This window comes from Clytia hemisphaerica, unplaced genomic scaffold, assembly GCF_902728285.1.
Source record: "Clytia hemisphaerica strain Z4C2 unplaced genomic scaffold, Clytia hemisphaerica genome assembly, whole genome shotgun sequence".
Lineage (NCBI taxonomy): Eukaryota > Metazoa > Cnidaria > Hydrozoa > Leptothecata > Clytiidae > Clytia > Clytia hemisphaerica.
The window spans coordinates 1,121,560-1,138,450 of record NW_027103907.1 but is presented as its reverse complement, the minus strand read 5'-3'; the positions used below and the strand labels follow the sequence as shown (position 1 = coordinate 1,138,450).

Here is a 16,891-nt window from a genome sequence, read left to right as displayed (position 1 = left end):
TTTTCTCACCACATGTTTTTGTGATCTAATGATTTGTGATCTAAATTGATAGTTTAAAAAAAGTTCGTTTGCTCCTAACAAGCCTGTGCATAAGAAAGGATGTGTTTAAAACATAATGACTCTTACTTAACGCAGTTTACAACCTGAATATCCGGGCTGCCATTCATACTATTCATAATAAAAGTGTCTATAACCCAATCTTTTGTTCATGTAAAAGCACCAAAACATAGCTTTGTCGATCCGCTTTTGGTGTCACATTAATTTAAAACTCTTTCAAAACGTTGAAATTGAAAACCGTCTTCGTCCGTACAAAGGTATTGTCTCCACAAATCTCGTTTTCACCAACCCATTCGAAGCAGAAAACACTTTTTAAGTGTAAAATATTCTTACTTTTCACGTCTACCTTCTCAAGTCAACGATTTGTATCCTTGTGACGTCATCAGTTCGAACCAAAGGTGAGTCCTAAAAAGAAGAAATGGGTACAAAATAATAAAAATGGGAGTAAAAACATCAAGCCTCTTTATAACTTGAGAACTTACGTAGGATACGCAGATGGTCGCGCTATGGAGAGTTAGAAGTGTTAGAGGACTAACAAGATACGTCATCTGGTAATACAGATCGTCTCAAACTCGAACTCAGTCCCTTAGTTCATTTTTTTATTATTCTGATAGTGCTCACCTTTCAAATACCTAAATTACGTCACGAACATCACTTGCTTCGTTTTGAAATTATTGGCATGGTAGTTAACTCCCAGCGGATTTTATTAAAAATACTTTCTATCAAAAGACATAATCACCCGGGGGGGGGATACTTGGGCAAAAATAGGTGCTGGGTATGTGCAGACGGTAAGGGTCGGGTTTTTCACCTTTCAAAGTCTCTCTAAGGGTTACAAAAATCAGGAAATTTCAAAGTAGTCTCTCTAAGGGTGTGAAAAATCACGATTTTTAGAAATTACAAAAAAGTCTCACTAAGGGTAGGAATTTTTTGAAAATCAGAGAAAATTTTTCAAAAAAGTCTCTCTAAGGGTCACTTTTTCACTAAAATTTGGTCTCTCTAAGGGTCGGTTTTCGGAGGTCCCGTCCCCACATACCCCTTTTACCAACCCTAGTACCCCCCCCCGGGCATAATCACCATGGAGATTGTTTGAATACGAGGCAAGTGATGTTCGTGACGTAATTTATGAAAAGGTCTATTTAACCGACGTCAGTAAAATAAAAATTGGTGCAAGTGTTTCAAAATAATATAGCAATAAGCAATCTAATCGAACTTTATATGAACGTTGGGTAAAAGCATATTCAGATATCAAGTAGTGACGGAATTGTGAAACTTAAAGTTATCCATGGGGGAATGTTTTATATGGACAAGGGGTAGAGTATCACCAACCCTTTTTCAGTACCCGGTACTAACCTTGTCTTAGGAAAAAAAGGACCCCACAACCCTATTTTTAAGCCATTTACATAACCCTGAAAAATACCTCATAATACCTAGCAGTCAATTTCACCTCTAAAATGTGTAAGAGCTCAAAATCTGGAAAATCATTTTGCGACAATTCGATTTTTCAAAATTAGAAAATATGAAAATCAAAAAAAATATTTCTGTTAAATGAAATATGATTTTTTTCTGGAATTTTATTCGGAGAATTGGTCGTCAAAATTGATAAATTTTATCCATTTTATCTACCAAATACCAAAATTCTATACCAGATACTAGCTGGAAATGAGAGATTCACCCATCCCCACCCCCAAATGTAGTACCGGGTACTAACTTTTTTGCTTTTTTGAGACTCAAAATTAGACCCAGTGACTGTATGTATCCCCCTAGATATGGAAGCATTCAAAAAAGGCCAGGCGTTTACAACTAGTTTGATCGTTTAAATTCAAAATTAGTGGCAAACATACTGTCTTTTTAAGGTGCTTCCACATAAAACTACGTCGTAAAATTACGTCACCAAAATCACGAATTCGCCCAATTTTTGTTTAAAATGGAAACAAAAAAAGGAATACTCACTTCGAAAAGGGGTGGGTTCTTTGGGTGCGGATGAAAACCGGATTGCGTGCAATTGGTAACAAACTTCAATCCATAATCAGGTGTCAAACGGAAGATGCCAGTCCTGAAAACAAAAATGAATAAATAATTATGCTCTCTAAACATATACTGTTCCTATATAGAAATAGAACCGATCGAACCAGGCGAAACCTTATACAGACAAGGAAGAATAATCCTCGTCTGCTGATGTCAAATTCTATGCCTGCTTATAGTTTTCTTTTTTTTCGAAAGCATGTTTGTTCACTTGAATAAACTTTTTCCATCATAAACAACTCTGCGAGATGCACGATTTTATTTATTTTAACATTGATTTTTATTTTATGGAATCTATGTCCAAAATCTTCGACTAATAAAGTAGTGTTCATTCAAAATTTACCACACGAACGAATTTCTTGTCAATTTTTAAACGATTCACCCTTGCTTTACAGATCATTATTTAAAGAATGAAGTGCTTTGTCACTTCAATGCAAGGTTTGTAATCTTAAACAAGAGCGCTCCTAATGCTTGCCAAAGTAAATAAAATGGGATTTTTCTAAAGAAATTGATATCAGGTTGAAAGGTCAGAAATTTCTTTATAGATTTTGAGGGTTTTCATTTGCATAAAACACAGCGTTCCGGGGATAATGTCTATATGAATTGTAAACTCACGTTTGATACTTGGGCGCGCACACGATTGCGATGGCTTCTGGCATGAGTTGTTGGTAAGAACATTGCGTGTGAAGATCCACACTCGATAAAAATGCCGTCTGCGTTGGATGCGTCTGCAAAATTAAAGTTTAGAATGTTTCTCACAAGTTTCAAGTTCTCCCTGGTATCAATAAGGTATTTTGTCTGTGAATTTAGCCCAATTCTAGAAGAAAGATCACCTGCAGAGTCGAGAAATTAGGATTTACTACCGGGGAAGTGGGGGCCTCGGAAACTTCCAGTGGAAGTCAACTCCTCTCGCTCGACCAACATTTTAGAATAGTTGTTTAGGCGATCACAACGGGCTATTGGATAGCTAATTCAATTACTACAAAATAAACTTTCTTGAGGATGACGACATCTATTTGATTTGCCTTTTACAACACAGCTATTACCTCAAATCAATATAATTCATCCCGTTTAAATTGACTGCCAGCAAGTTATGTATGCTGTAGTAATTCGTTATTCAATAGACTGTCGTGTTATCCAGCGTTCTACTAGGTAGGAGGTTAGTTAGAAAACTACCGGAAAAAGAAGAAAAAAGGACAACAAAGAAAACGGCGTTCCTAGAATCTTCATTTAAGTTGTAAATAGGTTGACTTGGCCGAGTACATTTTATGTCAAAGATAAATAACAATAAACAAACAAGCAACATGCTGAATGGACCTAGCTGATGATGAAAGTTAGATAGCAATGCAAGAAGAAAAATGAAAAAAATCAGTCAGTCAATAGTTCCGGCTTCAAAAATCAATTTTACGGAAAATTAAAACATGCTTGATGGTGGGCATTGCTATTAATAATGTTTTTGAATGAAAAAAACAACCAATTATAAGAAATGAATCCAATGAAAACCAGAAAACGGCGATTTTCGGCTGGGAAAAAAATGTTCTCAAAAATCAGAAAAAACTAATGAGCCAATCTTGAAAAAAGCTGGTAACAGACGGACATCGGTTAATTTATAGGACCTCCGAGGTAGGTCCAAAAAACAAAACACAACAACGAACACTCTTACATGAATCCAACCGAGCGTAATGGTATCATATTTGTCTTGTACTTCGAACAGTTCTTCTTCACACTCCGTGGTACAAGAATCAGACGTCGCTGTTTGTTTAGGAATCACCAAATGTGTAACACGAAGAACGTTCCTTGACTGAAAGATAAAGAGAGGATAGTCAAAGGACAAATTATATGCTGATAAAATGGGCTTTTCCAGAAAGTTTTTTTACCCCCACTGTTCAGGATATTTATTTTTCGAAGTATCGATAGGATATCCTACTTTATTATTAAAGACCATATCCACTCTTAAAAATATGCTCTACCCCCTGGATATCCTCTTATAAAGATGCTTACCCCGTATTTTCTACTTGAAAAGACACTTTACCCCTGGATATCCGCTCCCTTGTATCCCTGATATCTAACCTCCTGGATATCCACTTTTGAGCAGAAATCGTTAACCCCCTGGATATCCGATATCCTCAAAAAAAGGGGGGGCGGCACGGACTATTTCTGGAAAAACCCAATACGTGCTTGCTTTTATCATATTAGAATCTAAATTTCCCGAATCGAAGATGTAGTTTATTGATTATTTGTCTATACCCCAGAACGACCCCAGACTGAAAGATAAAGAGGATATTTAAAAGCAAAGTTACTTGCTGATGAAATACGTGCTTGCTTTTATCATATACCTAACATAGGACATAGTTAATAAAGAATCTAAAAATTCCCGGATTTAATACCTTAAGGGCTCTGACCAGTCGGAAAATTGATTTTAGTATTTGAACATAAAAGTTATATTTTAGGTTCTTTAACACTTTTAACACAGAATTGCAATTATAAATTGCTTTTTAATCCAATCCCTTAAGAGTAATTAAAAATTTGATTGCAAAAATGACGTTATGAACTTTGAAAAGACGTTAATAATATGTTGCATTACCTTCTTTATAAAAAGAGCTAAGTTTTAATGGGTAATTAACCTTTTTGTTTCAAAGTTTTTCTAAACTGTCCGCAAAGAATTGAACTGTTTTAAATAATTCGGAAAAATTTTTCTAAATTAATGCATCAAAAATTGGCTGTTTTTCTATGAAAAATTGGGATGGAAAATTGGTCAAAAGGCATTATTTTCAAGATTTTGAAGCAAATAAGCTTTTAGAAAAATTTTCCGAAAAAATAATTTTAGTTCGGTAAAAGATACACCATCTACCGCAAAAAAATTTATTCAAAAAGTTTTTCTTTGCCAAAAATAAGGTCTCCAAAGTTGAAATACTGTGCTTCGCAAAAGTCTTCATTTTCTTCTTCATCAAAATTTTTCATTGTGATTTTTTAATTTTCAGATTCAGGAATAGTTGGCTTAATAGAAAAAGTATAAAGTTCACTTTAGTCCTTAAGGGAAGAAATTTTCGCGGAATTCAAGTTTGGGGTGATTTTTCGACAAATCCACGAACTAAATTCCGCGAAACAGGAATATTTTCATGATTTAAAAAATCACCTATAAAATTGGTCTTTTTAGGGGAAAATAGGCCCTATTTTAAACAAAAATTTCTTTTCTTCCGCGAAAATTTCTTCCCTTAAGGTATTAAGATTTTCTATATTTTTTCTACATGCTGCAATGGAAAGATAACAATGAGGATCTTTTGAAAGAAATTGTATGATTTAGCCCTACCCAAAAGTAAAAAAATAGTGGGCAAAAAACTAAACTTCAGCAACGAAATTCCGAAGATAATATCACTGACATATAACAATACTTACCAAACTGCCATTGAGTATTCCGCACGTTTCGAGGTTTCTTCTTGTGTTAGCAGACACTGCTTGAAGGAACCTGGGTACGAGGTCGGCTGGTATCACCACCTGTCGGTTGCCGTCCAATGAGTCCGATACTTAGAAATAAGAAAAAAAAGTTTAAATGTCACGGTCAGGGTCTTTACACAAAATGAAACAATGTACAAAGCGACCGTAGTGCAGTGGTAGAGCATCCGGCTACGGTGCGCAAGGTTGAGCAATTGTAAGTGGTAAGTAAGTAAGTAGAGGAGAAAGAGTGGCGCCCTCCCCTATCAACGGATGGATAGCTATCGAAAGAGGAGCTTTCGGGTCGCCTCCGACTGCGGTCGCAGACTTACAACTGTACATACTCCGGATAATCACACATTTGAAATAGTTAAGCTCTATCTGTGACTTTAACCCCTGCCTCTAATTATTCCAGATAGCAATGAATGGCAGCATTAGATTCTGCAATATTCCTGGGAAAGGAAAACCAAGGAATGTGTACATCGACCGAATTTCAATTATTTTTGACAGGCTCCACTGCTACTAGGCCTTTCAGCTAACTATGACCTTGAGAGTCAAAACAGGAATTACTTTTTGAAACTTTACTGCCTAAAGGCCGGTCTCCACTTTCGCACAACATGAGCGAAAACTTTTGGACTTTTTTGTAAGGTCATTGGTCGGTTGAAAAATGAAGCAATTCCATTGGGCAAATCCGACGTAACGGATGAAAAAAGTAGAACTTCTTTCAACTTTTTTTGTTCGCGCGAAACTTTTTTATGACGTAACGTTTTCTTCAGGCAAAAAAGGTTAAGAAAAAAACCGTCGCCTATTTCGCGCGAAAGAGGAGACCGGCCTTAAATCATTCCTCTTTTGAAACTTACTTTGTCTTGAGATAATATCTGTCGGTTTGGAGTCCCTGTGGACGGTCGGTATAAAAGATTGTTGTGGATCAAGTGAAGAGAGGGTCACCGGTTTTGAAGATCTATCGAAATGAGGCATTCTTGGTGTTGGTGTTATGTGCTGGTTAGCTGTAATGTCTTGATAACTTGGTGGTACGCTTGGTTGGGCGGAAGATTGGTATTGGGGTGGTAATACATGATATGGTACATGCGAGGGTGGAGGGAACTGGTTGTTTGGCGAGGTAGGTTGGTAGGCGTCTGCATGGTCTGTAGGCGCTGGTGAAAATGGCTGTCCTGTAAGCGGTGATTGTGGTGATTGAGGTATTTGGCTGTTTGGTGTAATTGATGGAACAATAGGGTATGAAGGTGGTGAAATTTCGTTATCTGGTGTTGTGGAGCCAAGCGGCGGTGTAGGTTGAGCGATGGTCGTGATTGGCAGGGGAATAGACGATGATGGTAGTGAAGGTGACGCTGTGCTTTTAATGGAAAGTGCGTCCAATGCTTTTTGAGCTTCTTTTGCTTTTCGTGCTTCCTCTTCTTGTTCATTCTTTATTCTCTGTTCAAAATTGACAAAATGAAGCGAAACATTAACTATCAGTCTGTACCATAGTTAATCTTCCATGATTACGTAGAGGTTAAGGAGGTTTCAAATTTCAAATTCCAAAATTTTATAAATTCCGAGAGGGAAACGACTATTTCTGCTTCTCTGAGGTTAACATTAGACTGAGACGGGAGAACTTCGAATACTGTTGAAAAGAAATTGCAGAGTCATAGTTTCTAGAGGGGTCAAGACCTCCCCTTAGGTAAGAGGACCCCCCCCCCCCTTAAGTGCTAACCCCCCCTTAGGAAATTCATTTAAAATTTCACACCCCCCTTAGAAAATCAGTATAAATGAAACGATTGTACAAGAGTCATAATTAGGTTAGATGACTGATTAGGTTAGACTTCAATAAAGAAGGAAAGAAAAAAAATTAACTAACAGTGCCGCACGCAAAATTTATTGGAAAAGAAAAAAATTGAAATTTCGCATAATTCAAGGAAGATCCCCTTTATCTAAGAAGACCCCCTTAACTGGCAACCCCCCCTTAGGAAAGTCATACTTTTAACACCCCCCTTGCTTTTGGATCATTAAAACCCAAGACCCCCCTAAATGTAGGGGGGTAGAAACTATGAGAGTTGTCCAGTAACGCTACTATAAACGTGAGATATAAACATTAGCGCATAAATAAATATAACACAAAACATAACGTCAAAACAGGATTGTCTATCAGGCGAGAGAGGGTTCTTAACAAACCTGTTCTTCAGCATTTTGCCAGAGTTTATATTCTGCTTCGTATTTCTTTTTAACATGAGTTTTCAATTTTTCTGCTTCTGTGAACGCTTTCTTGCATCTCTAGAAGGGAGGAAAGAGGTAAACCAATTTCAAGTACACGAGATGCGTCGAAACAAACCTCCCACCCCATTACGACAAACGTTGTTTTGACGTTCTGCCATGGATGGAAAGTAAATTAGATTATGGACAAGTTTAAAGGGTCAAAGTGGTTAAATAGGAAAAAACGCAGCTCCTCACTGTTCGGACAAGAGATCATTGAGAGGATTGAGAATAGAGGATTTCAGTGCCAAAAGAATAGAAGCAATATCCGGCCTCAACAAATTATATTTTCACACAAGAAAGGCTAACGGCTTACACATTTCGCATGGAAGAGTGGCCAGTTATAGTGTCACCTAATGTCAACAAATATAGAGATAATCAGAAGGTTTAAAGGTTTCTATGGTATTGGGTATGTGAAATTATTCGATTGTCCTGAGTATACATAGCCTCAAAATATTTTTGCCTAAATATTTTAAAGTCGAGGTATTCAAATTACAAGTTTTTGACTTTTTAGTAAGAAAACAATAGAATTTCAACATACAAACCGCGTGGGAACTGATTTTAAGAAATTTCAAATTATCAAAATTCGACTCTTGGAAAAGACTTAGACAGAAATACTTAAGAGCGCTTTGTTAAGAATCACAGAAGGTTTCTGCAGGCTAAATATTCCAAACCATCTGATTATCCTTTTTAACAAACAGTAACAAACTAACCTGTTTAGATTCTTTGCGTTGATCGACCGACAAATTCTTGTACGTTGGATGTTTTGGTAATTTCTCAACTAACAGCCTAAAACAAATGAAAAAGAAAATGATGATAAAGATTCGCGTTCAATTAGCAACATGATAGATTATTGCTGGTCCATCCTTCATCCCAATCTTACATTATTCACTTAATTCATGATATGCCTTCTGACATTACATCACGAACCTAATAGCTGATTGGTTGAAAAGGGACATGAACTCAGTCAATACCAATACTTTCAACCAATCATCTGTTGGGTCTGTGTGAGACATTGCAATGGTGCATCTAAATCGCAGAAAATGTACTAAAAAATGTTGTTCAGTAAAAAAAAAGAGAGTTAAAAACAGTCAACCGCCCTGCACATTTCAAGGTGATTTTACCCAAGCATCTCCAACATAAGTCCTGGGACTCACATAACATATTCTTATTTTGTGGCGAAATTTGGTTCCAACACCAAGAACCAGTGGAAAAAAGCTTGTCAATAAAGGGGAACACACCCACCGATATTATACCCCTACCACGTTGATAATTTAATTTTTGTCCGGAGAGGTGTCCTCTGAGATATGCAGGGATATGAATGGACTAATAAAAAATCTATAGGTCTCTAAGAAGGCGAGGAAAATCCAAGTGGGTACCATGAAAATATCACTAAATAAATTCATCCTCAGAAAAAACCACTCCACTGGGGGTTAAACTCTTTTCTATCACCAGCCTAAACATGTTTAAAGAACGAAAAAAGCTTACGTAATCATCTTCATAAAAAGCAAGAATCCGTTCTCGTACTCATCTTCAGCAGAATAAGTGGTGGCCTGAAACGATGATGGAAAACATTTAATCCCATTTACTTTATAAAGTCAATCTTTTACATAGATAATATGTGGGGACAAGATGAAGTTTTCAAAAGCTCTAGTTTGATTTGGTTGGTCATTAACCTGTAATAAAACGATTTTCTTACTTTTTCTAAAGAACGTGGCATTTTTATTACTTCATATGACTAATTACTAACATAGTGGGCACCCCCCCCTGGATTCAGGGGGGGGGGGGTTGAGGATTTTCAGATTTTTAAAAATAGGTGGGGGTTGGGTTGATGAGAAATTTCAGGTGGGGGTAACCCTATGTAGGTGGGGGTAACATTTTTCAGGTGGGGGTTGTCAAGTTTTCTGTATTTAACTTCGTTTGATTTTGTACTTTTTTGTCTTTTTCAACTTTCCACATACTATACTAGATAAAAATATAAACAAATGACTGTCATAAGTTCTGAAGATTAAAAAGAGTTCATTTTTTCTCCAGTCTTTTCCTTTCCAGTTTGTAGTCCTCAGGACTTTTAACTGGGATCTTTAGTGTTCCTAAAAGGAACAAGACCTCCAAATTCGAAGGTGTGATTCGATTGCACCGTTTTGCACATATGAGTTGGAGTATGGTGTAGCCCCTTTCTACCGGCGAGGTTGCTGAAAAAGGTGGGGGTTGGGCTGATATGAGATTTCAGGTGGGGGTAACCCTATGTAGGTGGGGGTGACCTTTTTCAGGTGGGGGTTGGAGGGGTGTTGCCCACTATGACTAACTACTAAGTATCTTATAAAAACTCTATCTCATCTGGATATATGAAGCTGCACTTGCTGATCTTGCAAAACTAATACAAATTAATTCTTTTGTCAAATAAAACAATCAACTGACGGAGCGTGCGCTGTGTATTGTTTTGGTGATTGGTTTTAACAACTAAGTTTTTTGGAATTTTAACCCCAGTTTAAATATCGATAATTCGGCTTTAAGAGAATTGTTAAGACAAGTTCACATAAAGTCAACAAAGCCAACAAAGCATCTTCTAAAGAACCTCCCTTACCTTGCTTCATGCAATAAAAAACTATAGTAAAATCATTTTTCAAAAGAAATTTGCCTAAATCGATTGTGCATTTCGCCATTTCAGTCATCTGGGGTAATTACCCAGTTTGCAGAGTATGGCAAGGCTGCACTCGAGGAAAAATTCGGAAATACCAAGTTCCACACTGAAAGAGGAGCACACGTCTGATAAATTTTGGTCCGGACAAGGTGCACCTATCTAGGAAATTGGCCCAAAAAGGTAAAAAATTGCTAAAAACTAGCTGCACTTAAGGAGAAAATAGCAAACTCTGCCCTTGGTGTTAAAAAACCGTCTGCACTTGCACCTGAAAACCTCAAATTTTGCACCTGCACTTGACTTTTTCCAACTTGTGCACTCAAGATCTCAGGAAAACGTGCCACTCTCTGCAAACTGGGTAATTACAGGACAATTTGACTTATTTTGGGCATTACTCTGAAAGTATTAATCATAGTATGACCTTTACATAAGATTTATTACTTTTCCTTGAATTTAGTAGATGTGACTCCTAGCTAGAATATATTTCAAAGATGTCCCATAAATACCCCGCATTTTGTGTCACAAAGAGCGATATTTCGATCACACGGAAGCACTTCAAAACACCAGCTTTTTTTGAGTTTCATCTCGTTTACCCAAACGCTTCAATCTCGCATAGGCTTAGGGGTCAAGACTAGAACCCCCAATACGAGACATTTGCATGACCGAAAAATGATCATCATCACCAATTTCGTTAATTGTCAGAATCATCTGCTCACTGGAAATACGCAACTTTCTGAAGTTTCGTTTTTTTTGGGTTGTGCTTCATTTTAAAAATAATGAAGATGAAAAGTTACCATCAATCCAGCGAGTAAAAAAAGGTATTCCAACTAGTCTACTGAAAGTGCGCTCGCATGGCGAATAGAATATCTTGCAAACTAATATATGCATAAATCTGTAAAATCCTTTTTTTTATGCTTAGGTGACATCACCATCGATCCTGACTTGACAATGGAGAACCAAATTTGGCAATGCATAATTATTACAAGCGGCCGAGAAAGTTTGTGTGTTGCGCGATAAACGAAGCGCTAGAAAAACACACACTGAAAATTGAAACTAGGAATTTATTGAATTTTCACCAATGAAGTATTAAACTTTCTGTTTTTTGTAATTATTATAAATTCATAGTTTTTAAATACTATTTTTTGAAAGTCAAAGGACAATTGAAGTGAATTTAAGATGATTGGGTGGATATTGGGCGGACGGGCGTTTTATGCACGTCCAGAGATCGGAAATTAGACGAGAGTAAAAGACGGGGGCGTTTTAGTATGTAAAGTCAAGTTACCAGTGCACGAACAGCCCCAGTGCACGAACAGCCCCAGTGCACGAACGAACGTCTTTGAACTTGAAAAATACAACCAAAAACAAACTTCTATAGAACTTCCTTTGTGCATCCGAACCCTCAAACTATCCCTTGCAATCTGTCCAAATATTAAAATTAACGGAGCACTAGAACAACACCAAACCAATTTTGAACGAGGCCAAGTAAAAAAATCACGAAATTCGAATGATCCAACACCATATTCAAAATGAAGACATTGCAACGTCAAAACATTCGACAGCTGGCGTTCTCAATTAAAAAAGAAGACACTACATTGCCGCGCTTTTCAATGAGCAAAACTTGAAAAAGAAAACAAAAAAATGGATGACAAGAAAATATTTACAAAAATAAACAGGTTAGTAAAACACTAAAGTTCTTATAAAAAAGACGCTTTTTTAGTAAAAAAGCGCGTGCTTTTGAAAAGTTCAAATACCCCTGTATCGTCTTGAAGGAGAGTTAAAGTATTACCTGCGAGCAGAGCTCTAATTTTTTTCTTTCAAAAGATAGTTTGCACACTGGTTTCTCGTTCGCGGACTGGGTCCGAATAGTGCTTGCTTCAAGGACTTATTATTCCAAGAAGAAGCCTGCAAATGGAGTGAATACAAACTGAAAGAATGACTTGTTTACGAGATGGTAAAAAAGGATTTATGTAAAAACCAAAAGTAAGTGAGAAAAGTGAAAAAATAAGTTTGGCGTTCGTGCACTGGGCACCCCCCTCTAATGAATTTTTGATTTTTGAATTACTTTAAGGAAATATCAGGCACAAAATGCGAAAATCAATTTTGGCAAATCTTTTTTGAAAAATGACCCTACAAGATTTAGCTTTTACCAAAAAATAGCACTTTAGGATCAGAAACAGTCAAAAACCAACTTTTTCCAATTTTCATCGAGTTACAGGAATTAATTCCTTGTTTGTTTTGATCTGAAATTTTCAGTAGGGGTGGCCAACATGGTTCCCTCGCTCATATCAAGGCGACCTGGGATGGGGGTAAGAGAATTAAAGTTCCTAAGTAAAATCTTAATTATCACCCAAAAAAGTGCCTTTTTTTGTTAATTTCTTTTAAATAATCCCAGCCTTATCCCTCCTTCAGTAAGGCTTCCTATACCTTTTGTCCTTCAGAAAAACCAAACATATTGGCCTTAATTGTTTGCTTTCAGTTCCTGTAGCCAGTAGTGTGACCCCCTGTATTTCTATTTTATTCCACGTGGGTTTTTCAATAGAGATGTCACATGACTCAGATCCCGCAGTCTTATTGGACTAGAAAAAGCGAAAGTGAAATCACGCGATCTGATTGGATGAAAAAAAGACTGTGTGAACTGGAACCAAAAATAATTCTCATTCTAAAACAAGATGGCGGCAAGAAAAGCATGTCTTTTCTGCTATTACCCCGGACAGTCCGGTGCTAGGGTGGACAGGCCAAAATTTCCCTTCAATTTTTAGAAACCAAACTAATTTTATTTGAAAGTCCTTACCTTTGTGAGAAAAATGAGGGGTCATTTATTAGAATTGGTTAAGTATTCCCAAAGTTATTCCATTTTCAAAACACAAAAAAATCACCTTTTCAAAGAATCGTCTCCTTACACCACGCCAGCAAGAAATAATTTTCGGAAGCACCAAAAAATTGCGCCAAAAATGGCGGATGAAATCTAGCCTTCCGTGTGGCGGGGTGTAGGGAGTTTTGCCGATGCGGTCTGAAAATCGGCCCAATGACTGTTAAACTTTAGCTTATTGCTAATGAGCTGGAAATGATAGCTAAAACAAATTTCACCACTAGAAAGCTGAAATCCTCAGCTTTCAGATGGTGTATGGTGCTTAAATGAAAAAATCCCCAATCTTGTTGAAAAATCACAATTTCTTCTATTTTTTTTAATTCCAGACGGCCTGTAGATTTTCAAATAAAGCACAATGTGATAGATTGTAGCCTCATCTTACCCTGGGTTTATAGAAAAGACCGCGATTGAAAAGATGAACCAGCTCAATAGCAACAGCCATTTGTTTCCATGTGGGTGCCGTGGTCAGCGCTAAGTCGTGTTTTCACCTTGACGTAGAAAAGAGTTAGTTCATGTAATGTTTCCAGCTCACCCAAATAGACACTAATACGCATGCGTAATTTGCCGTTCTTTTCAACCACAAGCAGTTAATTCCCGTGACAATCAAAGAGGAATGAATCTCTAGGGGTGGAACAGTCACTTTCGGTCGGGGTTGTGGATGGCGAAATATGAAATTTGTCGTTCTTTAAAAATTTGTCGTTCTTTTTGTCGCTTTTTAATAGTTATTTGTCGTTCTTTTTAGATGATCTGGAAATGTTAGATGAACAGTCTCAAAAACATCAATATCTTTGGAAAGAAAATAGATGCAGTTTTTTTTACTTGTTTCCCTGATAATTACTGATTGATTTAAAAAAAGAATGAACAGATTTGGATGATTTAAAGGTAAGTACTAACAGGTACTAATGCATTGAAGTTCATTTTTTAAAATTCTTCAACCTCGTTCCGCGCAAAAAATCCCAACGAGTGCACACCCTACCGGTGCGTCGGCAGGGTCCTGTTGATTGCCAACTTGATTCTTCGGGATTTATTAGATTTAAAAAACCCGACAAAATTTACTACCGACCGACTGGATTTGAAGATGTTTTATCAGTTAGCCACACTAGCGTCCCGCCAAAATGCTTATCAAAGATTAATGCTGCGAAAGCGCTATATCGTTTACTTGACTCTCAGTCAAGAATTCTCCCTCCAAATTTGAGGTCTCTAGCTACACTAGAAAAAGAGATATGCAAAATTTAAGAAGCATGACCAGTCGGGTGTTTAAGATAAAAACTGCAATTATTGCTCTTTTCGAAAATTATTGCCGAAAATTTTTTAACGATGAAATGCTGAATCAGCAAAATGTGTTGTCCTTTTAAGGGCAAAGATGTCAGAGGTGTTTGGAAATAGTAAAATTGCATCGCGAAAAAGGTTTTTCGGATTTTTAAAAGTGATTTTTTCAATTTTTCTTTGCTCAATAACATGAAAAGTTCTAAAATAATATGTTAAAAGATCCTGCATCGATGCCGAAACACAGCCAGAAAGAGATAACAAAACCCCCGTTGTAAATTTGTTTACATATGACTCGATTTTGCTATCTGCATTTCCAACAAAAACCAGTTGAAAACAAAACTAAACCAGACACAGTGGGCCTACTTATCGCGAGGGTGTCAAATACCACGTGTTCAATAATAAAATCAACTTTTATTTGCAAAAACGGCAATAATTGCCGAAAACGGCAATTTTCATTTATTTACTTTTTTATTTTTCTGCTGATTCAGCATTTCATCGTTAAAAAAATTGCCGTTTTCGGCAATAATTTCCGAAAAGAGCAATAATTGCAGTTTTTATCTTAAACACCCGACTGATGACTGGAAAATTTCTTTTTTTTTCTTTTTTGACACATTTTTCGAATTTTTCCAAGCTATTTTCCTAACCTTTTTTTTGACATTTTTAGTCAAATTTTTGACACTAAAATTTGAATATCTTTACAACCACTAATTCTCTGGAGGCCTATGACCCCTCATTTTCTTTCTTTTTCAAAGCTCTACAAGATAGGATAGATTTTGAAAAAAAAATTAAAACTTGAAAAATCTTCTGGAGTTGCTATTTTAGATTGTCGCCTTGCCGCCATAAATTATTGTGGACATGAATGAATGCCTTAAGATGAATGTTTGGAAAATCAAAAAGACAACTTTTGTAAGGATGTTGAGTTTTGTTTATATGGCACTTTGTGATGGACTGATCAATAAATTTGATTATCGATTATCGAAGTACGGTCTGGTTATGGCTTACCTGTTTTTCCATTTCTTTGCTAGATCGGAGATATCTGACAGCTGGAATCTTTCCATCAACATTGAAATCATTAGCTTTGGCAACCAAACTCTTTAACCTTTGTCCTGGATCTTCCATGGCTATTTAGTTGGTGAGGCAGCTTTGAAAATTAGAATTAACACGACTAAAACTTTGGTCGATCAAAAAACGCAACGCTTGCTCTGCAAAAAAATTATTCAAACTTCAGCAAAATAAAATATTTCAAGCATCTGTTTCAGAAGCATTGCGTAATGTCTCGTCTTCCCAACAAATTAGAAGGTCACAAATTTTCTTTTATATCTGACAGACAGAGACAAGAAATATGCTGAACAAGCATTATCATCTAAATATCATCTTTTTTGATCTTGTCCGGGTATTACCTTGCCTGTACCGGCGGGGCCCGGAATTCACGAGTTATTTTGCATGTGACGTCATAATTTCAGTCTTTATGACGTCACCACAAAAAAATGATAAATCTGCCCCCCTCAGGTCAAGCCCATAAAAACATATGTTGAATTTTTCATAAATGGAATCTTCCTATACTAAATGAGTTTATGAAAAATTTCTGTAACTCTAGCCCAGCATTTAATATAAGAGACATCTCCGTCTATCACGGGCTTCACATAGCCGTAAGAGTATACAGACACAGGTAATCTATTATTTTTTCAAAAGGTTTTGCCCTTAACACAATTCTCATATTATTATATAATAATTTCAAAATATTCAAATTTTACCTAATAGATACTTCCAAAAGATGTTTGAAAAGAAAAGAACATCTATGTAAAAAAAAATACTAGTCCGGAGCCGCAGTCCCGGTGCAAATTTTTTTTCCGTAAGCGATCAAAGACCTCAAGTCAAATAGCGATCAAAGACCTTCAATAGCGACCAAAGACCTCCAAAACTTTTTTAACGCAAAATCTAGCTATCAAAGACCTTATTTAGCTATCCAAGACCTGATTTAACGATCAAAGACCTATGTACGACTTAGAAATCGATCAATTTTTAGCTATCCAAGACCTTCAACTCAATTTGCGTCGAAAATTCTCTAAAGTACACGTTTTTTTTCTTTATTAGAACCCAGTTTATAAGAACATTTAGGCTGAAATTCGTCGAAAAATTAAGAACATCGTAAGAACATGCCCAGCCTCAGTTTGGAAAAAAATGACAAGAAACTACAATTTTTTCCTCTTTTCAAGCAGTTTTAACCAAACTTAGTGATGGATTTTCTAAAATCGAGAGTCAAATATTGTGCAAATTTTACCAACCTTAAGTGCTTTTTATTTTGCATGATGTTGTCGATTTAAAGTAGTCCGAAAAATTAAGAACGCGTTTAA

The 16,891-nt window shown here is 36.5% G+C and overlaps 1 protein-coding gene across 1 annotated transcript; it reads right to left on the bottom strand.

The window, feature by feature from the left end:
* LOC136809077 (STAM-binding protein-like) lies at positions 1-15,750 on the bottom strand. The gene is made up of 10 exons (XM_067065655.1): positions 15,540-15,750; positions 9,250-9,314; positions 8,475-8,550; positions 7,684-7,782; positions 6,372-6,945; positions 5,476-5,603; positions 3,743-3,880; positions 2,695-2,807; positions 2,008-2,110; positions 1-462 (listed from the first exon to the last, which is right to left on the bottom strand). Exons 1-10 carry the CDS (start codon positions 15,654-15,656, stop codon positions 400-402), a joined length of 1,476 nt encoding a protein of 491 aa, XP_066921756.1. The 5' UTR covers positions 15,657-15,750; the 3' UTR covers positions 1-399.
* Between the last annotated feature and the right edge of the window lie 1,141 nt (positions 15,751-16,891).

What these genes read in the sequence shown, in the direction of transcription:
- LOC136809077 (XM_067065655.1), bottom strand. Translation starts at nt 15,656, where the DNA reads ATGGAAGATCCAGGACAAAGGTTAAAGAGTTTGGTTGCCAAAGCTAAT. An exon ending in GGCAAAATGCTGAAGAACAG is followed by an intron (nt 6,946 to 7,683) that starts GTTTGTTAAGAA and finishes AATTTTGAACAG; the next exon opens with AGAATAAAGAATGAACAAGA. An exon ending in TGCGCGCCCAAGTATCAAAC is followed by an intron (nt 2,111 to 2,694) that starts GTGAGTTTACAA and finishes TTTTGTTTTCAG; the next exon opens with GACTGGCATCTTCCGTTTGA.